The 26,501-nt window shown below is 38.4% G+C and overlaps 1 protein-coding gene and 1 long non-coding RNA gene across 3 annotated transcripts in view; both read left to right on the forward strand.

The window, feature by feature from the left end:
• The window catches only part of bckdhb (branched chain keto acid dehydrogenase E1 subunit beta), a 60,497-nt gene extending 43,456 nt beyond the window's left edge, over nucleotides 1-17,041 (forward strand). For both annotated transcript variants that reach the window (XM_067510442.1, XM_067510441.1), the window contains 3 exons: nucleotides 3,617-3,703; nucleotides 12,191-12,342; nucleotides 16,562-17,041. In XM_067510442.1, the coding sequence (XP_067366543.1) occupies nucleotides 3,617-3,703; nucleotides 12,191-12,331 (228 nt within the window). In that variant the 3' untranslated portion in view covers nucleotides 12,332-12,342; nucleotides 16,562-17,041. The remainder of the gene's footprint in view (nucleotides 1-3,616; nucleotides 3,704-12,190; nucleotides 12,343-16,561) is intronic.
• Nucleotides 17,042-17,303: 262 nt separating this feature from the next.
• Nucleotides 17,304-26,276, forward strand: LOC137130366 (uncharacterized). The gene is made up of 3 exons (XR_010914843.1): nucleotides 17,304-25,504; nucleotides 25,675-25,714; nucleotides 25,876-26,276. It is a non-coding gene; the product is annotated as an uncharacterized lncRNA (long non-coding RNA).
• Nucleotides 26,277-26,501: the final 225 nt, after the last annotated feature.

A 26,501-nucleotide genomic window follows, 5' to 3' on the forward strand; every position in this document is an offset into this window, starting at 1 on the left:
ACAGTTTGCTGCAGTTCTTTAATACTTCACAGCCAAACCCAGAATCTTAGAAATGTAAACATTAGCCTGTTTAACATCTGCTCGAAGACCTATAATGCTCCTGTGTTTGTGTGTCACTATGTGGTCCCGTTGGAAGGAAGAATGTCAGGCTTGATTTACAGTGGCATATGTACTTGTTATGCTTATTTTCTGCGGGTTATTTAGTTAAGATGGGTGATGGTTTGGTTTGTGGCTTTGAGGGAACAGAAATATATGATGTACATACCCCTATGTGTTTAAACCCAGAGGGTAAAGTGTGGTGTTATTTCACTGGAAACTTAACACACATTCCTAAACACTGACCAGGACTTCAACTCACTTATTAGTTAATCCTATTGAGAGTTCAACATTCTCTAAATACAGTAATGCGGACAACTATACATATTTAGAGATGTCTACATGATTTACTGGTGGAAACTAACAGAGCTACAACAACTTGCTATCGGAGAGAAAAGGTTTGCTGAAGTAGCATAGAACAGACATAGCTTTGGTCTGGACCAGTGGCAAGTGGATGAGATTATAGTATAGTATTGGTTTTATGCTGTGGTAGATAACGGGTGGAGCAGAGGCATCCTTCTGCTGTAATGTCAGGTTTCAGAAAACCCAAATGCAAATGTCTGGGAGGCTGAGACCTCTAATGTCCATGATTGTCCCATTGGCCCTGTGTACCAGCCTAAATCAGCCCTCCAGCTCATGCTGTTGTGTCATATCCATTTTATACATACACACACACACACACACACACACACACACACACACTAAGCCAAACACCCTCATGCAGTCTGAGGGATATAAGCAGATATAGCATACCACAGGCAGTATGTAAACCACACTTAGTCGGTAACACCCGTCTCCCAGCCCAAATGCAGCCTCAACAGTGGCACCTCCAGTAATTAAGCTTTCACCTCTGCAGTGTACCTCTCACACACACACACACATGCACACACATGCGCGCACACAAACAAATTCAATGATTTGGGGTATTCAGGCCCCCTATGGTCCTCCATGACACAGTGAACCATGTCAAATGTATGGAAAACTACTAGTGCTGTCTTCACAACAGATCTCCCTCAGTTTATGTAGCTATTTATAAAGATGGTATTGTTTCAAACCCACAACAGTCACAGGTTAGTCACATTGTACTGCTATTATTTTGAACAACCCTGTACATGTAAGGAAAAGTTCAGTTATTTCTAATATGTGGGGGGAGGTGTATGGGTTTAGGTGACACATAAAGTCGTTTAAGTACTTTTCTCACATTATTACATTTGTCTGTTTGTGTATAATTAAGAATGATATTTATGGTATCAATAGATCATAACAGATTTTTACGTCTGAGGGCCCCACTATAAATCCACATATAATAAATCCACACATATAATATACACAAGCCAACGCAGGCCAGTGTGTCTAGGCACAAACACCAAAAAGGGATAATGGTAACTTCAAAAAAAAACTTTTAACAGCTTACCTTAAAATTAATGCTAAGACCTTCTTTCTTGTTTTCCTTTCGGCTGTTCCCTTTCCGGGGTCACCACAGTGGATCATCTGCCTCCATCTAACACATTCTTCTACATCCTCTTCTTTCACACCAGCTAACTTCATGTCCTCTCTCACTAGATCATAAATCTCCTCTTTGGTCTTCCTCTAGACCTCCTGCCTGGCAGCTCCAACCTCAGCATCCTTCTACTGATATATTCACTGTCTCTCCTCTGAACATGTCCAAACCACCTCAATCTGGCCTCTGACTTTATCTCCAAAACATCTAACATGAACTGTCCCTCTCATGTCACTCCCAAAGAGAACCTCATCTTAAGCTCTGCTACCTTCAGCTCTGCCTTCTGACTTTTCTTCAGTGCCACTGTCTCTTAAGCCAAACAACATCTCTGGTCTCACCACCATCTTGAACACGTCTGACACTTTTATCCATCCGTTCCAACCTGCTTGCACATACCTCTTCACCTCTTCACCTCTTTTCCACACTTTTCATTTCCACAACTGAACCGTTGACCCTGAGTACTTAAAGTCCTGCACCTTCTTCATCTCTGCTCCCTGTAACCTCACCGTTCCACTTGGGTCCCTCACATTCACACACATGTATTCTGTCCTGCTGCTGTTAACCTTCATTCCTCTGCTTTACAGAGCAGACCTCCACCTCTCTAGATTTCCCTCCACCTCTCCACCTGCTCTCACTACAAAGCACATTGTCATCTGCAAACATCATAGTCCATGGAGATTCCTGTCTAACCTCATCTGTCATCCTGTCCATCACCAGAGCAAACAAGAAGGGGCTCATAGCCGATCCTTGATGCAGACCCACCTCCACCTTAAACTCCTCTGTCACACCTACAGCACACCTCACCACGGTCTTACAGCTCTCATACATGTCCTGCACCACTCTAACATACTTCTTAGACACTCCAGACTTCCTCATACAAAACCACAGCTCCTCTCTTGGGACCCTGTCATACACTTTTTCTAAATCTACGAAGACACAATGCAGCTCCCTATGACCTTCTCTGTACTTCTCCATCAGCATCCTCAAAGTAAAAGCTGCATCTGTTGAAGTCTTTCTAGGCATGAAACCATATTGCTGCTCACAAATGTTCACCTCTGCCCTTAGCCTCACTTCCACTACTCTTTCCCACAACTTCATTGTTTGGCTCATCAACCTTATTCCTCTGAAGTTGCCACATCTGCACATCTTCCTTGTTCGTAAAATGGGCACCAGTACACTTCTCCTCCTCTCACTCTCCAAGATCTTGGTAAACAAACTAGTCAGAAACTCTACTGCCATCTCTCCTAGACACTTACACACCTCCACAGGTATGTCATCAGGACCAACTGCCTTTTCACTCTTCATCCTCTTAAGGTCCTCCTCACTTCACTCTTACTAATGTTCGTGTCCTGAAGATCTAACCTGCCCATCACCCTCTCATCACCTTTGTTCCCTTCACCTAACATTTCCATTAAAATCTGCACCAATCACCACTCTGGGGATGCTCTGCATCACTTCATCTAACTCACACCAGAATTTCTATTTCTTTTATAACTCACGTCCTACCTGTGGGGCAGTATTTCCACCTTCCTTCTCTGCATCATGTCAACCAACTCTCTAGTCCCAACATTCCAAGTCCCTACTGTCAGTCCTACACTCTTACTCTCTAATCTCTAATCTTACTCCCTAATCTCTTACTCTTTTGCTTACTTCTCTCTCTGCCCATGAACACACCTTTCTCCTCTCCTTTTTCGGTGCTAAAAAGATAAGGTAAAAGTACACAAACTCAGTACTCAAGTAACGGGTATCTAAGTATTTTCCTAAGAAAATACTCCACTACAGGTAGAAGTACCAATTAATTTTTTTTTCACTCAAGTTAAATTTTACAATATAAAAGTTCTCCACAGAGAAAAGTTTGTATTACAAATCCTACTATGTTTGATGCTGTTACCACATAAATGTCAAAGCCTAGATTTGCATGAACACAAAGAATTCAAAACAGGAGCACTCCTGGTATACTTCTCAATTACTGCTGCTCCTCGACTCCTATAAGCAATTGTTTGTGTCTTTGTTTTACAGTCTGTGGTGAAAACTGGTCGTTTGCTCATCAGTCACGAGGCACCAGTAACGGGAGGCTTTGCTGCTGAAATCAGTTCCACAGTACAGGTGAGTATGTGCCATCTGTGTATTTGAACATACTGTCTTTGATGTGACTTTTTTTAGTTTTATTTACTTTTTTGTTTTTCAAAGGGACTCATAGCTCTCACTGGTAGGAAGGGGTTTTGCTGGCAATAAAAAAGGCCTGAACAATGTAACCAATATGTGCGAGAGACAGTACATGACAAACCCTGAGCTAAGTGTGATTCATGACTAACTGAAAAAGTCCTACCCTTCCCATCATCATCCGAATTACATCTGTCTGTGCATGGTTAGATAGTTATCTTCAGTATGTGGGGTGTTTTCTCCCTGGGAGACTCTAAGCAGCAAATACCATGCTCCTCTCAATGAGCTTTCCCTGTGACACCCCACCTCCTCAAAAAAATCATCGGACTAGTTGTGTGCACAACACTGAATGTGTTACCTGGAGCCGTTTGATCATTAATGTGCATGAATTAGAGTTGAAGCAGTAAAAATCAATCAGTTGGCTCCTCATTTGCTGTCAGTCAGATGTTGATCTCTTCCCCCTGTCAGTAAGGGCTTAAATGGTCAGTGAGTCATCCTCCTCATTTCCTTGTTTCCAGTGTTTTCACATTGTGTACGGGTGATGTAAGTTGTTGGTGTGTTCACTGATTATATTGATCTGAAGTTTTCACATGGCCTCAAGTGAGTTGGATGCTCTTGTTAGAGAAAAACAAAAACATTAGGAAAAGTTGGTTGTTGTGTTGTGTAGGGATACAGCTTGACCTCAACCCAACATTATCTTAAAGAAAAAGCTTGCTTTCAACACACAAAAAGTATTTGACTAATAATAGGTATGATACCCTGTTTAATATTACAAGCATGAGAATATAGAATTTTATTATTAACAATAATATTAATAAAATAAATTAATTTTAAATAAACACCCTGACATCAAGCCTTATATCAATATGTTAATATTTTAGTTATTGCTTAAAAAAAGCAAATATTTGCTAAATAAATCATGTAAGTGCCCAAGGAAAAAGGCAGATAATGCTTCTTGAGTGGTTTGAGAGGCTTTTTTATCTGTTTTTATTGTTTTATATACCATCCCAGTGGATCTGGGTCACCCTTGGAAGCCATTATAAAGGCTTTGAATCCAAGCTGACTACAACCGCCACAGCCAATCATGCTTTGAAAGAACATCTTTCATTTCTACAGTGGTGCAGTGGTTGGTAGCCATGAAGATAAGATACTGTTTGGAGCATTGTTTTCACTCCATCTAGATATCAGAGATCACAACCTCAGTAAATTACTGTAAAATAACTGGCATGCAATGTAGGCTATGCTGCACATTTCTAGAATAAAAAAGCCTTTTAAAGGAACATCATGATCAGGATTTTCTCTTCATTATTAAGGAATATGTTGCTTTGATGCACATACAAGCACATACACACAATATGATTGTAAGCAGTACTTTCTAATATTTTGTCTACCACAGTTTCAGTGGAGTATATACATTTCCAATAACAAGTTTAACACTAGCACAAATAGCAGTGTTAAGACTTACTACAGAGAAGAACAAATGATGATTTTCGTTATCAGTTTTAATCTTCTCGTCCTCCAGTAGTTGAAAGATCATTTGGTTTATAAATGTCAGACATTACTGAAAAATGCCTTTCACAATTTTCTAAAGACCAAGTTGACATTTTTCAAATCACTTGTTCAGTCCAACCTACCAAAATAAACACACAATTAAGGAAAGAAATATTTTAATTTAGTTTCCATGTTTAAACTTTCCAAATATAATATATAAAATGTAATAAAATATAATATAGGGGTGGCTATAGCTCAGTTGGTAAAGGCAGTTGCTTACGGACCACAGGGTGAGTGGTTCCATCCCCGGCCCTGGCTATATGTCGAAGTGTCCCTGGGCAAGACCCTGAACCCCTAACAGCCCATTCCCCCTCCCCAGCGATGCAGTGCTGGTCCAAGCCCGGTAGAAATTAGGGAGGGTTGTGTCAGGAAGGGCATCCGGCGTAAAAACTGTGCCAAATCAACATGCGGACAATGATCCCCTGTGGCGACCCCGAACTCACGGGATAAGCCGAAAGGAGAGTAGTAGTAGTAATAAAATATAATATAATAAAGAATATTAGTGTTAAAAAATTTCCACAAAATGATCTAGATTGCCATAATTCAACTAGAGATCTTGCACACCTTGCATACCACAGACTATCTTAGGAGGGTTTGGGTAGTTTTTTGTTGTTTTTTTATCCCCCCAGTCAATTTCAGATAAAGAAGCATAAATCCAAGAAGGGTTGGGCAATGTGGAAAAAACCTTTTCACAATATTTGTTTTCATATCAGTCGATATCGATATATTTCACGATATAAACCAAGTCACTATTTCTGTCCTTTTTACTCTTAAGTTTGATGAGAAAATATGTTTAATTATAATTTTAATAATATTTATTTTCTGTCACAAATTGAACATGATAAATGCACTGCAGAAAATTATATAACAATTTCAAAAAATTATAATAAGTATGTATAATACACTAAAATCTCAAGTCTGACCACTCAGAACCTTTTTTTTTTTTGTCAGTTCCAAATAATAAAAGTAGGTATTAACAAACACAAGAAACCTCTATTTATTGAAAGGCGTGACGCTGAAGAAAGTGGACACTATGGTCTCTTGTTGCGCTGGTTGTTTTTGGGGGACCACCTGCACTTGAACTGTAAAGTCTCCCACTGTGCATGATGACACAGCTTTATATGGTAAAACAAATTAGTGCTATTACCTGTCTTTGTGGGAACATGCTTGGCAATGCACACTAGTCTGGTTGGCGGACTTTAGTCAAAATACCTCCATGCTAACGAATTCCTCTGAACAAACATTAGCATATGTGCTGTTGCCAGCTGTTGCCAGCTGTTACCCCAAAGCTTTCTTCTGCTTGCGTCAACCTAAGAGATGTGGCTGTAACTCTGTTCCAGCCATATGATTGGTTCGGCACACTGCTATCCCCGTTATTATTGGTTGTTTGTGTTGTCAAAACATGATGAAATAAGTTCTGTCAATGTTGTATCGATCCTGCTTTAAGTTTCTATCGAGGAAAAGTTATTTTGCGATAATTATTTTAGCGTTTTATTCCCAAGCCGGCCCTCCAAGTGGAGCATTTGGCTGGTGTGCCTCTAATTGTTTTTTGTTTTTTTTTTACAACAACAGAAGTCATGGAGGAGGACAAACAAGCTAATCTAGTTGTTGGTGTAGATTCTCAGTTATCCAGGTTCGGTTATTTAAGGATTAAATCACGTCAACTGGACTTCTTTCTTCTTGGTTAGAAATGTTTTGCTACTCATCCAGCAGCAGCTTCTTTAGATGAGCAAAACATTTCTAACCAAGAGGAAGAAGTCCAGTTGACATGATTCAATCCTCAGACCAAAATAACATCAACCAAAAGACGTGGCAGGTTATTGTTGGTTTCACCTACGTATATGGGCATTGCTAAAAATGCAAATGATTTAAATTTAAGGCACAGATGTGTAGTTAATTCAACATGCATTCTGTCTGTAGTTGCCAATCACCATACTTTGGTTTCATTTTCAACCTTACCTCAAATATTTTAGCCAGAAATTTGAACAGTGGCAGCACTGCAGAATATAGAATAGTATTCATGGGTCAGACAAAGGGTTTTACAAAGTATTGACTCAGGGGGCCTAAATACAAATACATGCCACACTTTTCAGATATTTATTTGTAAAAACTTTTGAAAACCATTTATTATTTTCCTTTCACTTCATTATTATGTGCCACTTTGTGCTGGTCTGTCACATAAAATCCCAATAAAATACGTTTACCTTTGTGGTTGTCACGTGACCAAATTATAAGGGGTACGAATACTTTTGCAAGGCACTGTATCTGTATGTGGGTGAGACCCCCTGTCACTCAAGAGGTCTCAGAGTTATCTGTGAGGTCCCTGAATTATCTCCTTCTATTTCCACTGAAAGTGTTTTCCATTATAGTTGTGTAAGTTAAACAGAATCCAACATCCAACCCTGCACTTCCTGCCAGCGCTGTGGTACTATTCTGGGACATGGTTCAAAGACTGTCAGCTCTAGTCTGGCGCAGTTGGTGTTAGACAAGAATGAAAGCCTGCACGTTTTCTGCCATAAATCAGAATCACACTGCTGGTTGCTTGTTAGGCTTTACTTAATGGGAAGTAAAGTAGACCCAAAGCCTAAGGTTTCTTCCTTCACTATAAAAGTCATTGTGGGATCCCCCATGTCTTTCACCTCAGGGGATACACTAAACAATCTTCAAAGCAGTGTTTACAGAAGAGAGATCCTTTAAAGACTTGTGGTACCACCATATTGCATAAGGGGTAAAGGAGCGTATTTATTGTTGGACTGCTGCTGCTCATTCCCTTCTGTTTCTTAATAGCCTAGAGCCACTCATCCACTCATTAGCCTTTCTTCCCTTTATATAACAGCAGGGTGTCATGCAAAGTAATTTCTCATCTTCCTAAAAACAGTATTTTAATGCAAGTTAATGGCATTTTATCCGTGAAGTTCAGTGTCAAGTCTTTTGACATATCAGATATCACTAAGAGCGGCGGCTACATCAGAGCTACCTAATTCAAAAGAAAATTACTTTCATAAATGTCTAATAAGGGTGTTTGCTCAAATACTTAAGCTGCTAATATATGATCTGTGTTCTTTGAATCCAACTCTTTCTTTTCCATTTTAGTAAAGGGGGTTTTCTTTTTTGTTTGTTTTAATGGAAAATCAAACTGACACATCGTTTTGCAGCATGTTTCCCTGCTTTGTTTTGCATCGGCTTTTTATTTGGGACCAACATTTATTGGTTCGTACAGATTGTCAGGTTTCGATCCGCCTAGTAAGACTCAGCTGTGCCTCATCTTGTATAGGTGAGGAAAGCCAAACATTTAATGCTGACATTAATTGCCGAGAGGTTAAAATGCAAACACGTGGTAAATGATAAAAAGGCACGAGGCATATTGATGTTGGATCTATGAAGATATACTATATTAGCCGACCACTCCCACATCTCCAGTGGCATTTGTTAACCCCTTTCAGTTTTCTCTTTCTGCATAAACACAACCTTTAAGACACTAAGGAATTTTTAGAAACTCATTGAAATGTTTAAAACCACTTCCAGCCTTTTAGTTGAAATCCAGCTGGTTTGCCTTGCTTTGACTTTCTTAGCTGATATTGCATGTGATATATTGGCACTTTCCAACCAGTGTCTGACCACAACCACCAATCTGTGGGTGTTTCTGACAAGCTCAGATTTTTCTGGGGGGGAAAAAAGATATAACTACAGCTCTAAGCACCCAACACTAAAATCTTTTTGAATCCTACACCACTGCTGGATGCAAACTCTTTTGGTACTAACATGTTGGCATATTTTTGTTATGAAATTTAAGCATATTACATATAATGATGCACTTCCAAAAAGATAAACACTGATTTGAATGAAATCTGAGTTGTGTGGCCATCCTCTGTCCAGCTGTGGTGGCAGACACTCAGACTACTGTACTTTCCTCCCAATTCCAGTCAATGTATTTAGAGGAGATTACAGATGTGATCCAAACAAAAGACCATACTCTCTAGTGCTGTCTGACAAGTTGTCTGTAGTTGAGCAGAGAATAGATCTAGTGCTTGTAATCTCGAAGAGCATGGGTATCACATTGTCATTATGATCAGTACATTGGAATGAAACAAAAGCAAGTGCCTTGTAATGTCTTATTTTATAAGGTTCAATTCTTTCCTCTTTAGCCACCTGCTTACAGAATTATACAATATTTCATGCCATCAGATCACTCTTAAATATAGCCTTCGGATCAAGCTGGGACAGAACAACATTTATGCAAATGCTTTGACTGTGTTGATCTAGACCTGATGAGACAAAATCACGTTTATGTATTTTGCATGTGTGCTTCCAACCTGCCCATCATTTGGAATAGGATGAGATCCACATCCAGCTTTGCTCCAGGCCCACTCTATTCAAGTACACTCCTGTTTAACTTTGACATTCTTGGGTCTGTGTGTTTCCAGTAAATGGGACTGGACTTTGCCCAAAAAAACAACAGTTACCTTTGTGAGCTCTGCGCCCGTTAATGCATGCATTAATGATGTTTAAATTGTCATTTAAACAAGACTGAACGGTTTGAAGGACCTCATAGGAATTTCATTTAATTTCCACCACCTAGAGAAACCTATAAGATAGTACTGTTTCAGCCTGCTGAATAGAATAGAAACTCAGAAAATATGTCTGAAGTCTGCTGCATCTTGTACCGCTATCTTCATTGCAAGCCTTATTTTTACAAAGTTTACTCTATATCACTGACTAAATCCATACTGCTGACCGTTTATCTGTTACAGTTTAAATTACAACAAAGTTTGAATGCTCTTCATAGGCTCTTGGACATTTGTCAGCAGATGAAAATGACCTACTAATCCAACTTAACGTCTGTGAAATAGAAAATAGGAAAATTGTTTTTAGGATCTCCCAGAGCCTGTTCTAGAGAATCAGTTTCAGGTTGTCCTGAACTCCCCAAGTATGGAGAAATCACAGCAGTGAAGAGGAAAATGCAATTTGTTGAACTAGTTGTCTGTATGTAGTGTATATTAGTTAACATAATACAGTTAAATAGCAGTCAGTTAATTGTCAGTCAGATAACTGTGCCAGTAATACTGAGCCCTGCACGGTAAATCAGTTTTTCTTGCTCCTGTATGTCACATTGCGCTTATAGTCTGTCTGTTTTTTTTTTTTTTTTTATTTGAACATGTCATTACGCTTTGAATATGATTTTCCCATGAATGAAAGTTTAGAGTAAAGTTTAAAATAAAGAAATGACAGCTCTAGTCCGTTCATATCTTTCTAAACTCGTTCAACTCTTGCCCAGATCTGGATGGACAAACATGGACAAAGCTGAAGCGCAACACGGCCCCTGCCTCTTAAACCTCTAACTCTCCCTTGAGGTTTCTGATTAAAATTGAATATTTTGAAGGAATTTGATTAGTTGATTATTAAAGTAGAAATGACTTTTTTTTTTCTTTTCGGTATATTGACGGTCTTTAAGCCATCTTTCACTTTGTATTAATCCTTGTCAGTGTAAAAAGAGATGGTTTGCTTTGTGAAAATGTATGATCCCACCTAACTTTACTGTAGATACAAAATTACTTTGTCCATCTGATCTTGATAATTCTCGATTTGTCTTCCATCTTGGTTAAGGAATACATCCCAGGACCTGATATTGAGGCTAGAAAGATCCTTCTGCACTATGCCAGCACCACTAGGACACAGCAGCAAGCTTCTGCTCCAGATTGTCTCGCTTTCTTCAGTGGTTTTGTTTCATGTTGTGTTGTATTTTTACAGGCTCTTAACGCACCAAAGTACAAAAGTCCTTCTCACCATGTGTGATATTACGAAATGAAAAGCATAGTTTTAAACATATAAGCCCCGGGCTGCAAAATGCCAAAGTGCTTCATGGCAGCCAACTGGTGGGTTCATAATTTGGAATAACACAGAAAGTTAAGTTTGTAATGCTGTCAGTGTCACAAGAAACATGTCAAATGTCAGTGTGTTCTATGTTCGACTATTAGACTGTACCCGCACAAACAGGCAGTACACACAGAGCGCGCTGTGCAACCTTTAATTGCTTGAGTTGTTTTGCAGGTCAGTTTAAATTTGTAAGAGGGTACTTCAGGTTTGTTTCTGCAAATCTGTGTGAAGGCTTCCAAGTGTGTTCATTTAACTCATTGGGGGGTTTGTCCCATTTGGAGTGTTTTGGCCTACTTCATTCTGCTTTGTCTCCATGGGAAGAGGTCAAAAGCCAATAGAGAGACACGAGTCATAACTTGTTTTGCACTTTGGCCAAATTGCCTGAGCAGTGGCCTTCTCTGCGAAGCCTGAATGAAACATTTTGGACTGGATGGAAGTCGAGTATATGTTTTTAGGTGTGTGTGTTATTGTGTGTGTGAAACCTTGTCAAATTATCAAAGCTGATTCTGTATGCTTGTAATTTTAGATGCAGTTAAACTAGCATACTAAAAAACGGATCTCATATACTAAAACAAATACAAAAATTGGTTTTGAAATATTGTTTTTGAAACATTTAAAGATTACAAAACCTAATCACAAAATGTACTGTGAATTTGATACAAGCAGTTATTATAATAATGTTATGTATATGTTTACTTACAGGCCAAAGATAAGTTTTTAAATACTTTTTTCACACCATGTTGGTCCTAACACTAACACGGTTGCTACTTTTTCTCCTTTGTGTTTTCATAAAGTAAAATAACAAACGCTAAAACCACAACCAAATTTTAAAAAAGAAAACAATTCAAAATTAAATCTATTCTGAAATTACTTTAATTTGAAAAAATGTATTTTTACAAATTTAGCTTTTTTTTTTCCTTTTTGAGCCTGAATGTATGATGTTTGGCCTCTTAGACCAATAATAAAAGTAGATAACCTCACTTGTCTTTTTTCTAATACTTCTAGGAGGAATGTTTCCTTAACCTAGAGGCTCCCATTACTAGGGTCTGTGGTTATGACACTCCCTTTCCTCACATCTTTGAACCCTTCTACATCCCAGACAAGTGGAAGTGCTTTGATGCGATAAAGAGGATGATCAACTACTGAACCCTTTTCAGGTAAAAAACATTGAACTAATTTATGAAGGGACATTATGTAATTTTCATTCATGTAGGGTATAATAAGCCATCCGAGCCACTTCTCTATAATTAGCAATATTTATTCCAGTAATGCTGTTGAAGACATGAAAGGAGGAATTAACTATGACCTTAAAGAGAGAGAAAGAACCATCATTTGTGAGAAAACTGAATTTAAACTTTTTTGTCTGAGCCTAGAACTGCACATATGCTTTATTCTTACTAAGACTTTACAGGATAACGCAAAGGTCCCCTTCCACATATTATGCAGTATTATGTGCATTTGTTGTTATGATTTATTTTCCTGCTGACATTGGTTTGTATTTGTCAAAGGGAAATGGAAATTACTGCTAAATAGAGATAATAAAAATTATAAATGTATTAAACAATAAAATCTTGCTGGCTGTACAGCAAAAAACAAAGGACACAAGGATATTATTACTTTTGCACTGTTAGCACTGGTACAATTGTTCTTTTGTGGCTATTTAATATGGCACTCCAGGAAATTAAGTAGAAATTAAATATTGCATAAGATTAGTAGACTTGAGAAGGCTCTATTGTTCCAAAAACTCTAGAGCCTTCACTCCCCACAATAAAACTTGATGCTTGCTACCTACATGCACGGAGTAAAATTTCCCATGACTGGAGCATCAAGTAGAAGGGCGTGAAGCTTTGGACCAGTTAATCTCAATAAAGTGCCAAAGTGAAAACGGAACTTCCCAGTTGCGTTCCAGAAATAAGAAAACTTCATTCAAAAGCCCTCTGAGATTCTTAACACCGCTACTAACTAAAGTCGTGGGTGTATTATGTATCAACATTATGTCATTTGATGTCTTTAGATAATTACGTACGGTCAAACATATTAGCACCCGTGCAATTCTGCCAGAAAATGCAAGCCTTCTCTTTCGAAAAAAATATTTTCGTATTCATGTGCTTATTGTTTTAGTTTGTACTGGAACAAAACAAACAAAGAAGAAAAGTCAACTTGATAAAAATTCACACAGAACTCAAAAATGGTTTGGACAAAATTATTGGCACCTTGTGAAAATTGCTTTTCAAGCATGTAATGCTCCTGTAATTTGTATTTAGACACACTTGTGGCTAGTAACAGTTGTGGGCAACATGGTAATCACACTTGCAACCAGTTAAAATAGAGAAAGTTGACTCAACCTTTGTGTTGTGTGTCACACTGAGCATGGAGAAAAGAAAACAGTGGAAAGAAGAAAGAAAAAACAGGTGTCTGTGGATTTGAGAGATACAATTGTGGAAAAACATGGACAATCTCAAGGCCACAAGTCCAACTCCAGAGATCTTAATGTTCCTGTGTCCAATGTACAGGGTTTACAGCCCATGGCACTGGAGCCAACCTCCCTGGCAAAATTAATGAAAAATTTGTGACAAAACCACAGTCCTTCTGGGAGAATGTACTGTGGACAGATGAGACAAAAGAAGAGCTTTTTGGTAAAGGGCATCATGGCACTGCTTACAGAAAAAAGAAATGAGGCCTTCAAAGAAAAGAACACAGTCCCTACAGTCAAACATGGTGGAGGTTCAAAGATGTTTTGGCGTTTCTTTGCTGCTTCTGGCCCTGGATTATGACAATTATGCCCTGACAATGTATCAACGGTATCATGAAATCTGATGATTACCAAATAATTTTGATGCGCAACGTAGTGGCCAGTGTCAGAAAGCTGCGTCTCCACCAGAGGTCATGGGTCTTCCAGCCGGACAATGACCCGAAACACACTTCAAAAGCACTCAAGAATGGATACAAACAAAGTGCTGGAGAGTTCTGAAATGGCCAGCAATGAGTCCAGATCTGAATCCCATAGATCACCTGTGGAGAGATCTCAAAACAGCAGTTGGGAGAAGACTTCCTTCAAATCTCAATGACCTGGAGCAGTTTGCAAAAGAAGAGTGGACAAAAATTCCAGTAGAGATGTGTAAGGAACTCATTCATGGTTACAGGAGGCGATTGATTTCAGTTGTGTTTTCCAATGGGGGGGCCACCAAAAATTAAGTAAAGGGTGCCAATAAATTTGTCCAGTGCATGTTTTGGGTTCTTTGTGAATTTTTATCAAGTTTGACTTTTCTTTTCAGTTTTTTTGTGTTGTTCCAGTGCAAACAATAACAATAAGACCGTGAATACCACAACATTTGCAATTGGAACAGTTTTCGAAGTGAAGGGTTTCATTTTCTGACAGAATTGCAAGGGTGCCAATATTTTTGGCCAGGACTGTATATGGTTTTAGAAAAAGAATTAATAGCATTGTTTTAGCCAGTATGTGATGTGTAGTAGCTTTTAAAGAATAACATTTCCCATCAATCCTGTGAATTCACGATCTAAACGTCACAGCTTGACGGAAGACGAGTCAGCATGTCGCATCCAGTCCAAACATGTCTGGGACAGAGAGGACTATGTAGTGTTGTTTTTACACAGCAAAGATTACAGCAAAAAAATGTAAAGAATTTCTTTCGAAGAGTGCGTTGTTAAACCTTTATAAGGTTTAGATTTTTTTTTTCTGTCATGCAACAAAGTACCTATTTAGATTTAAAGATGTGGTCAGTTAATCCAAATGAATCATTTTGATCTCGGTGTTACTGACATTTGCCCGAAGGTAAAAATACATTTTATTGTATATTATGAAGGTCAGCACTGCCACTGTGAGACAGGCGCATCACTTTAGACATCCTACTAGTTATTTGAATGCAAACACGGGAAAAAAAAGGTCCTGAAGGTGAGTCAGTCTGGGAGAACCTTCCCCAGGGGAAGGGGAAGTCCCTACAACTAAATCCATAGAACATTTTTGTCCAAAAGCATATTTAGACACACAGACACACACAGTTTTAGACCTATTTTAATTAATTCTGTGGTTTTCAACTGATGTAATTTTCTGATATATATTGACTAATTTTTACACCCCTAAGTTTTATCATATTGCCATCAAATTTTAGTCTAAAGGTTATAATTATCACTAAACCTGCTGATTATTTTCTCACTTTGTTGGTTGATGTTGTATGTCCATAAACGGTAAAACAAATGTTTTTTTGCTAAGCTATACTTGTTCAATATAATTATATACTGGCACATAATATCCCAAAGCATTTTTCTATTAGAAAGGGAATGTAATTTTTGCTAGAAAAAATATTTGAAACTACTATCAATGTTCTTCGAAATTGTTGGATTTTAATTTGCTCAATCAATTAATCAGTTAAAAAAAGTGTACTGTTTGACCTTTATATTTCATTTTTATATGTTAGACCTATTGTTTATCAATTGCAAAGAAACAGCCACATCTGTTTAAATACTCCAGCCAAAGTGAGCAGGCCATATCGCAAATTATACACATTAAAATGTCAGTACTGCAAAAACACGTTTTGCATTCCTGTAGTGCTTCAGCGACCACCAGAAATGAAACTGTTTATTCTACCAATAGATTTTTTTTTTTAAACATTTAACATTCGGAGAAACAGTGTAATTGCATTTTCCATAAGCCTTTTGAATTGTCCTCAACAATGCACAATTTCTGTGTCTTGTGTCCAGAGGGAAGTGACAGAGTGGACAGTATCTGAATGGACCAAAAAAGAAAGGGATTCATAGGCCAACTAGCAAAATATTTAGAACAGTACAACACTTAACCCCACACGCCTTCGGTGTGCAAAGGCGTGTGTTTAATTTTGTGTGGACATGCTTCCCTGACACTAAACCCTACCACTGTGAAGCTTAAGTGTTTTGTATTTCAGAAGCATCTGTTTTGGGTACATTCACACCTGTATTTTGAGCTGCTGAGTCATAATCAGACCACCCAAGACAGGTTCAAGTGCCAAATGTTAACAGGGCTTGTCGTGTCAGTGGATGTGCCCCACTGAGTTGTCTGACCTCATGCTGCTACACATGTCTCATACCGTTGGTTGGACTATTGTCTTTCATTAGTTCTAAAATGTAGAATAATACTATGAGACGGGGCAGTAAGCCTGCTAGACGTTTTCATATTCCCCTTTTGAATAACCAGTGGCATCTTGAGTTGTAGTTATGGTTATTAAAGTGACAGAGGATATTGTTGCATTACTTAATTGAAGTTAACATGTTAGCCACAGCTTGCCATCTCCATCCAGCTAGACTTTTCATTTTCTTCTACCATTTACTGTGGATTGCCAGGTTTTTTTCACTTTAACTTCATGAACTTCTCTCCTCTTCCAGAGCAAAGTTCTGGTAGCCCTGAGCCCCCAACATCCAACCCCTTCCCCATTTCCTGTTCATTCATCCAGTCAGTGAAGAACAGCCAGGAAAAGACACTTTGTTGATCATCCAATCAGGAAGCAGCATCCAGATGTGTTCCATGTCCCTCTGTGTCTTCCAGCAGCTAAAAGGCTGTTACAGTACCTCTGGATTAGGGAATCTCATTCTGTTGCAAGGGGGAAAAGAACTTGATCCATTCTAGTTGATGAAACTCTACTTTGGCTTCAAAAATAATGCACACAATTTTATTTTCTCTAATAATAGATAAAAGTTAGATACTGTGAAGATATATGTACTTGATTGCACATGTAACTGTCTGTGCTGTTACCTTTGATTGACTGTGTCTTTTATTTAGTTTGGCTTCAGCTAAGACATACTGTATTAATATAATGCATATGGGGTTTTAAAGGAATAGAAATAAAATCTGAATTGTTTAAAACATATGGTCTGGTGATTTACATTGCTTTTAAATTGTTAGGATATTACTGTGATGTTGGCAGGAAAACCAAACAGGTTACATGTCCTATGGGGTTGCTACTGGTCACAGGGTTAAGAGAATTATTTACAATACTGGCAGAGTTTGCATATGATCTTGTGATGAAACAATGGGACTTTTACAGAAAACTCTGCTCTGCTTATGCTTCCATTATTAGATGCTGAGACGAAATAATTGTCCTCAACCTCTCTCCAACTGTGAGTCTTGTCTATGTGTAGAGAACACAAGTGTGTTTACAATGTGTGTGTGTAGAATCGGTGACAGAAAAAGGTTAATTTTAAACATCCTGTAACAAAACCAAAAAAAAAAATAACTTGGGAACACCACTATAAATCACAAGGAAATTTACAGCTTTGTAATGTTTCAACAAAAACATACTGTGAAGACGATGTGAAACAAAACTATGTGGTGTAGCCACATATAATGGCAGTATACAGTTAACATTGAAGAACTGAGACACAGCGAGAGGTGTGCTGTGTCCATCCCCCTTACACCATTCATGCTTTTAAATAATGTTATCCGGTGTAATAGTAACATAATTTCCATCAACATTCAGGAAAATAATCTTATCTACGAATCAAGAGTATAGTGGCACCACACCTCTCTGAATTCTAGTGTTGAGATTCCTAAAGAGGGTGATCAAGAAAGTTAGCAGGTGTAGTGTGGATCAAATATGGGAATATGTACATGCACATCTTTCTCTTTTGTGACACACTTGGTAGTATTACCACTAAGCTGGCCTTGTACAGTAGCTCAGTGGCCCATATTGTTTCGGTCACATTTCCAGCCTTTTGTCAGATTGAACCCAGCGGCATTTGCAAACATAAGACTGCAAGGTAATTCCTCCCTTTTCAGGTGCATTATTCTCCCTGATAACCAGAAAAACATCTTCCGAACAGTACAGCTGTAACTTTAGCCTGTCACACCATGTTCTGAGTGTGCCCTCTACAGCTTTTGTAACTGTACGCCAGTCGTTCACATTGTTAACGTCCCCTGGTGATTTTTAATGTTGTGGACAAGGGACACCATGGGAACATTTAAATGCTGCCTTAATCAGCTGTTGTCAGAACACAAAGTTCCTCGTAGCTTGCAGCACACGGGGCTTGTAGCCACAGAATTCCCTTAGTGACCCGTGTCAATTACACCGGTTAGTATTACTGTTGTGGCTGTTTGGTGCATAGGCCACACAGTACATAACAAAATGTGATCCAGTACAGTAAAGAAATACTTCACACAGTTCTCCTTAAATAAGCCTCCTGTAGTTGTTTCATTGGTAACTGATGATGACCTTAATATCATGGAAAATGCTGCTGTCCTTTAAAACTGTGCTCTGGATCTTGTTCCTGCTGGAGTAGAAACACAGTTCAAGCTCATCAGCCAGTCGAATATACTTTACAATGGAATTCACAAATAAATTACTGCTGGTATATTTGTTTCATGTAGAAACTCCTTACAGTATAACTTTCAAACATTACAGAACAGTCTAAAGAATTGTAGTGTAATATTAAATGGTTTCATACCTTTCCTGACTAGGGTATGTTTGTGTGATTGCAGATATTGTGGGCCTGTGTGCATTAGGTAGAAAATGGCAACAAGCTTCTGCCCCTGTGAAGCCGTGAGACTTGTGATGTAATCATCCACAAGTGTGGCCTGTACTTCATTTTAGACAGTTTAATGTCTTTGAATTGGCCTGTGTCTTCCTCTGTTCTGCTGTCTTCCTTTCCGTAAACCACCACATGTCCTTGCTCCTCTTCCTCATGCAGGCTGTTGACTTGGTGCAGTGTTTGGCTGAGCAAAAAGTACAAGAGTGAAATGTGCAAAAAGTAAGAGTGTATAAACTTTCCGAACGGACTATTTACAGATGTGAAAACTGATAACAGTTGATGAATTGAAGTACTGTATTTTAATAACTTTCAAATGTGAGACTGTGAGTGAAAAACAATGAGTTTATTTTGATCAAAAACAACATTGATCATTGTTGAAGTGCCACTCATATTTTACAGGTTTAATTGGGCAAAATGGGGCATTATTTGACTGGTATTTTAACTGCTTGTTGAGCAGCTGCATTTCTCTCTGGATTCCATCAAGTGTGCAGTAAGGAGTCAGCTTTGCATATTGACAAACTTGGAGCCTTAAGTTTCTAAGAGAGTGTTGACACAACCTAGTTGACTTTTTCAAGGGCTGTATAGTACCTCTTTAAAGTGCTTCAAAAATGTGCTCCTTATTTTCTCAAAACATTATAGGAAGTATTGTTACGAGTTTAACAAGGATATAATCTAGCGTAATAATACTAATGCTACTCACTCACCGCTGTCGTACTCAAAGCCTACTTGAGGCATTTCTTTAGTCCAAGCTTTTTTTTTTTTATTCATTCTCTCATCAGTACAGCATGTTAGCACATAAAAGTGGAAACTGTTGTTTTGGCAAATTTAAACTTTAACTTACTTATTTATTCCCTATTGCATATTTTCTTCATGTGCCAGTTTTTCCTTTAATGTTGTTTACAAGTCACGTGTTGCTTTTGACAGTTGTCCAGTTGCTGGCATTTACCATGCACAGTATTGATGCTTAGGGTTAATTACTCCTCGTGTGGTTTAAACAGGAAGTGTTCGATACAATAACCTGCCAATAAAAAATTTACTGTACAGTGGAGGCACGTAAGACAGACCAGGTTAACCAGATGGCTCTTACCTCAAGGTCTTCGCTTTTAGTTTTCGTCTAAACTAAAAGCCTCGGCACAGACAGAGGTGTGGAAATGAAGGGAAATATAGCACAAATTCTATGACAAAATGGCTTCAAGTCAAACCTGAGCGCCAGAGAGAGCCCCGTGGTTTCAATGCAACACAGCCATCTGGAAAATCTTCTGACACTATCATGAACATTACTCAGTTTGTACTTTTGGCTGTTTCTTTGTGTTATTTGGAAATACTGTTAGTGAATAGCGATCAAAGATGTGTCCTGCATCGTGCTCAACTACCTAGTTTTCTGGAGCAAGTGCTTCCATTATATCACTTTGCAAATTATTTGTGAGATGAAAAGAACTTTTGTGAGCAGCACAATAAAATGGCATCACGGATGGTTTTCTAAGTGCTCAAGTAATATGCTCTGCTACTAAAGAAAACCAGTTGGCAGCATGTCTTCAGAACTGGGACTTGTAAAAAAAAAAAATAAAACCTTTGGAGTGGTTGGAACTGAACTGTTGTATTTCATGGTAACATTGACCAGACCCTATATGCAGGACACACACAGTTTATCACCACGTAAGCTTTCAAAGGGGAATGTTTGTAAATGTCTTCTTTGATTGACCCAAAGCAGCAGTGTAATAGATACTGTTCTCCGTGCTGGATGTTCTCTCGCTCTTTCTCAAAATTGCAGAGGTATTTTGTGCGCCCTGCTAAGTCTGCCAGTGTGACATCTAGGAGAGAAGTTGCTTCATGTGAAATCAGCAGCCCCAGGCAAAAGGTTCAAATGGCTGATCACATGTTAAGAGAAAAAAAAAAACAAACAGTTCTACTAATCAGCAAGTAAAGTCTCCGCTAATACTTGAAAAGTTTCAGATAGGGTTTTCTGCACTCTGCACACCCAACCCTGGTCAGAATGTAAAGATAAATTCACGTCTGTGATTTTGGTCTGGGTGAAAGCAGGGCCTTTAACCATGGTGGTGAGGCGGGCCCTTCCTTTGGGTGGGGTGGCAAAGATGACCTCTGCATGGTAGCAAGGCCATAATAGCATCTGTGCTCTGACAGTGTGTCATTACACACTATATTTACATGAAACGCAAAAACTAGGGGTGGTAGGTCGCGACGTAAAGCTACAGGGGGTGAAGATGCTCTGGTCCATGTCAAACCATACAACCAGAGATTACTGGGGATTATAGAACCACTTAGCCTGTAATGTGGCCTGCTGTGCATTTTAATGGTTGCCTGGGCATGTTTTACAGCATCATTACACACTTGTGCGATTGCTATGGTTGTATTTGTTCAACATCTACCAGATTATTTTCTTACTGGTAATAGGTACAGCCTGGGATAGTTTGTCCTGTGGTAAAAGTGGAAAATCATAATGATAGTAAAATAAATATGTGGTGAACAGAAAAATGCTGGTCAGTTATGGAAGGCGGGCATTTTAGTTCAGTATCACAGTTTGTTTATAGCCCTTTTCTTGCATTGTTGCAATAACTGAATTACGTACCCATTCCTGAGAAACATGTCAAACACCATCAGTAGTTACACCATATCAACCTGCACACCTTTTTTATTAAAGTTGTTTATTGCCATATTTATATTCATTCATTTCAAATCAACTCACTTCGTTAGCCATGCAGAAAAATCCTCCAACGTTTTCATTGATATAAAATAAATATAGCCTATTCATTCAAATATCATTTCTAAGTATTAGTCTGGAGCAATTGGCACAAATGATCTGACACTTGGTAAACTACGATATATTTAAAATTGCATTAACCAAAGGCAACATCCCATATGCTAAAAACATTATGCTAAAAGCATTTTTGTTAATGACCTGACAACATTAGCTGGGTTCTCATAATTAGATATTTTCAAATCATTCTAAACTGCTTCCACACTCGCGCATATAATACAATCAAAAAGGTCAAAATAAAAGTTTAGTTTATACCATGTTCCTTAACAGACCTACTGTATAGTTTTTGAAAGTTCTGTTACTTTGTGCAACTACACTTGTTTCCTGTTTTGCATAGTTAACAGGTATCGATTGGACCGTGCCACAGAGGTCTCCTAGCAACTAATTTACACATTTACACAAACATTATTTCCTAGTAAAATATTCTGACTCTTTTTTTAAGCTAATTAGTTGCTTATTTACATATGCTGGACATCGCACCACTTTCTGAATTGTTATCCTTTCAAATCATGTTTCTGTCCCCCTACCACATGTAAGTCCATTATTTACTCTGTTTGGGTCTCCACAATCTCCTGAACTGCCAATAGTCTATGTTCACCAGAAAGCAGCCACTTGCTGCCCCTGGAAAAAACACTGTGCCAGCAGTGAGGGTGAACCAAAACAAAGTTGCATGACAGACAATTAAACAATGAGCTGAAACTTCCAGTGTAATGTGATGCTAAGCCTTTGTTGGACTTTGAAAACAGGTAGGCTATTTTAGACTATTAATATTGTATTTTACAGAAAAGAATGGTGTCATAATGCAATGCTAAATCCTATGTCTATAGGCCAAGATTAAACCTCTGAGCCTCCAAATATAATATTGAATGATAAATCATATGTGTATTTGTGTATAAAAGCACATATTGCAGTGTTTGCCATTAAAAATGACGGGGGATGGATAGAGAACCCTGGCTGTTTTTGTTCCATCTATCCAAAGCCCCATTACCCCATCAAACACTGACTGTACCTGCAAGCAGTGTTCATGCACACACCGGTTCATACACATTTCTACCCATAAAGCATCTACTACATGTTCACAAATGCTATAAGACTGAAAGCGTTCCCCCGTACAGCAAATACTGGGTTACCGAGCTGTGCTCCACATCACTTAAAAATCAGAGCACTTACAGCGCTAAAACACCAAATACAAAACACATGTACATCTGCCTGTCAGACAACCAAACTTTGCCCTCACACACAAATGCTGGAAATTATAAACTGAATTTCTGTCCCTTCATCATCAGCATCTATTACTTTAAAAAAAAAAAGTCAGGCAACTGTGTGGTTTTAATTTTGACTCTCGGGGCTGACAAATGGTTGCTAAGGAGAGAGGGAGGAGGGATAGACACAAACACCCATGGTCCACGAGGGTGACTGTGTACCAATGACATCCCGTCTGACACAGAGAGTAGCTCGGTTTCATCTGAAGTACGTAAGTGGTGCTAATTTGTGTGGCAATGAAATAATTTCCGGCCCTAATTGATGGAGCGCTGCATGTCAGGCTCACACACTAACACCCTCCCTGGCAAACATGGTCTGTTACCAAGTCACGGATGATACTTGGTTCCCCACAAAACAAGAGCAACATTTCTATTTTCTAGCTTGGTGGGAGCAACACATTATTGTCTGAAAGTTGATACTACACAAATGCGTACCATCTGTCCAAGTCTGACTGTGAAGGAAACATGTTTGTAAAGCTCCAGCTTGGCGTTGACTGTTATGGACCCAAAAGGCCTTTGGTGGAGAAAGTGTCATAGTTTATGGTGAGATTATGTCATCATGTGTTGCAAAGGAAACATATTTGGTTCTGACACTTTGGTGCTAACACTCTGGGTATTTTACAACAGATAATTAAGTCACTGATAGATGCAGGTTACTTAATCGTGCTGTACCGACAGAGGAAAAGTTGCATGGTCTCTGACTACTGTGTGATTTTCTTTCCCTCGTATTTTCACTGGATCCATTGTTTCAGCGAACCTCTTAGAGAAGGGACACAGAGGATAAAAAGGTTTAGTCAGTGTTATAGGGACTAGAAAAGAAATCACAAAAATAAAGACCAAGATTGAGGTAAAATAATATTTAATAAAATATCTGAGTAAATTATACAGTAAACAGAGTGCAGATGGTTTGACATAACATCATGTTTGAATCCTCACCATTTAAAGCTGGGCTATGCTTGGATGCCCCCAACAGCAAGTCACCTTGCTGTCATGTGCAACATATCTAACCCTGAGATGCACTAATGCCTTTTACCATGTTTGAAATAATGTATTCCATTACCTGTGTAGCAGCAGCTAACTGTGTGAGAACATTGTCTTTAATATGTACTGCAATATATTTTCGCAGTATAAGTGGTTGTGATTTTGGGGGCTGTGGTGATTAAATCTTAACCGAAGAGAGTGTGACGTCCATCTAGGTGCTACGTTTGGTAAAGAAACCGGCTTGTGATGATATAATATAATGCAATGTTACTAAATGCAACCTGTTTTAGTATTTGCTTATGGTTTCTGAGTGAATTTAACTGACTTATTTAATGCATTTTACTCCACATTTTATCACCTAAAATCTATATTACGTGTCACTCTGTCGACACAATTTTTAAATTAACATATGAATTAAAAAAGTGTGTTTGTCTGCACATTTATGTTTGCATTGCTTAGATTAGAAGTGGTGATCATATCAGGCTTTAAATGATTTCTTTTTGTAGCTAGTTGTACAACATGCATCTTTGATAAATAAAACCTCTGAGGATTTGTGCACAGGATTTATTCATTTTACATCAGTATTGGGTCAAATACATACATTATACATACACCTACTGTGATTAGTTATTTGATGTGTTCGGAAATTTCTTTCAGTTGTTTCAAGTCATTAAGCCCAACGCCTTCAGAGGTCTGGCACAGCCGGTAGCTTCTTTGCACCAACATTAACAAAAAAATCTGTTTAAATAATTGTACATAAATACAAATTATTGGGAGGTGAAGCCAATCTCCAAGGTCTGTAAGAAGACTCATGTAGCTGAGAGGACATTTGTTATGGAGCTCAGAAACAAAACCCATCATGGCACAGGTCTGCCATAAACTGTTTGCTGCTGAAATATGAGTGTCACTGTTTAAGCTTTACATTCCCATAGACTGAAAGACTGTCGTCCAAGCCCCTGTTCCAAAATTGACACCCATAAGTTCAGCTAAAGTTTGCAGCTGGCCAAAAGCCTTTTGGTAGTTGTTTGGCCACAGTGACCACAGGTATGTTTTAAATTCAAAAACTATACTGTTAGACGCAGAAATGGCAGCATTATGTTCTGAGGCTCTTTTGCTGCCAGTGGACATGGTGCATTGCATTATTCCACAGAGTGGATGGAATAATAAAGGAGGAGCATTACCTCAGAGTTCTTCAGTTTAACCTCAAACTATCAGCTAGATGGTTGAAGCTTGAAAACACTTCGTTGCTCCAGCAGGGTACTGCCTCCAAACACACATCAAAGATGGCTGTGGAATGAATGAAGCTTTGTGAATGGCCTTCCCAAAGTCGTAACCTCAACCATATCAAAATATTTACACCATGCTCAAAAGTCAGGTCTGCAAAACCAACAAGTTTAATTGAACTCTATCAATTCTGCCAAGAAGAGTGGTCAAAATCCCAACCAGAGTTTGGCCAAGAGCCTGCTAATGGTGAAACTTGCTAAGGGCCATTTAAGTGAATTTTAATTGTTCTATTTGAGCACTGTTGACCTTTTATGTATAACTTTGAGTCTGTGTTGAAGTCAGAAATTTGTGTACAAGATTAATGGGGTTTTCATTTATCGCAGATTGTTGTACATGGCAAACACACATCAAATTCATTCAGATGGTGAGTCCAGAAAAGCAGTTTCAACAGATTACGAAAGACTCTCCATTCGGTGGTCTGCTCTGTGGTCCCTCATGAAGTATTCATAGTGATCCAGTCAAGTTTTATGATCACAACTGTACAAGCAGATGAATAATCAGGTCAGTATTTTCAAACAGGCGGATTTTGCAAATTGCATCTGAAGCGGCACCTGCCAGTGAACAAATTTACTTTTCAAGAATGTTTCTTTTTATTCTTTATTCTTGTTTGTAGGTGAAAACATACTTTTATTGTGTTTCTTAAGTTCTATATTTTCATTCTTAAACTACAGGTACATGTTTGGACAGTGAGAGACTTTTTTATAATTTTGGGTATGTATGCTACCAGAAAGGATTTGAAATATCACAATCAACATGTGCTTTAAATGTATGCTGTCAGCTTTAATTTAATGGTATGATTGAAAATACTGGGTGAACTGTGTAGAAATTACAACCATTTTTATGCAATCACTGAGTGAAGTCTGGATCCACAGATATACGCAGAGGCTGGGCTCCTTCCCTGGTGATGCTTGCCAGGGCTTTACTGCAGCTGTCTTCACTTCCTGCATGTCACCAGGGAAGAAAACAAATATATATGGACCTAATGTGTAATGCCATCGCTTTTCCTATGTGCAAATACCACGAGAAAAGAAGTATGCACCTGTATCCCCATGAATAATTAAACAAATTATCAAAGCCTTTGCTGCACACATATAGTAGGTCCACACACAATTTTGACAGACGTATGAAACGAATCAAAATTAATGTCTCACTTTGTCTCCTCTGTCCTTATTTAATTGCTGTTTGACTGATGTCGGTTTTGGTTGTTTACTTCAATACCTGGCTGCAAAGGAACTTTTCTTTGGGATAACAATAAAGCTGAGTTGAGTTGAATAAATAACTGTCACATGTCCACGTCATTTTTTTTTTTTTTTTTTTTTTTTTTACAACAGAATCAACTGTTTTAGTTTAGTTATAAAGGGTTTTAGCTTTTGTAACTTGAATTTAGAGTGCTGAAAAGTAAACCTAAATAAGTTTGATTAGGATTTGGAAAGGGTTCTACCTTTCTAAGCAGATTCAAAACTGAACTGGGATGGGGGGAAAAAAAATCTGATGTTCT

Source organism: Channa argus, chromosome 7, assembly GCF_033026475.1.
Source record: "Channa argus isolate prfri chromosome 7, Channa argus male v1.0, whole genome shotgun sequence".
Classification (NCBI taxonomy): domain Eukaryota; kingdom Metazoa; phylum Chordata; class Actinopteri; order Anabantiformes; family Channidae; genus Channa; species Channa argus.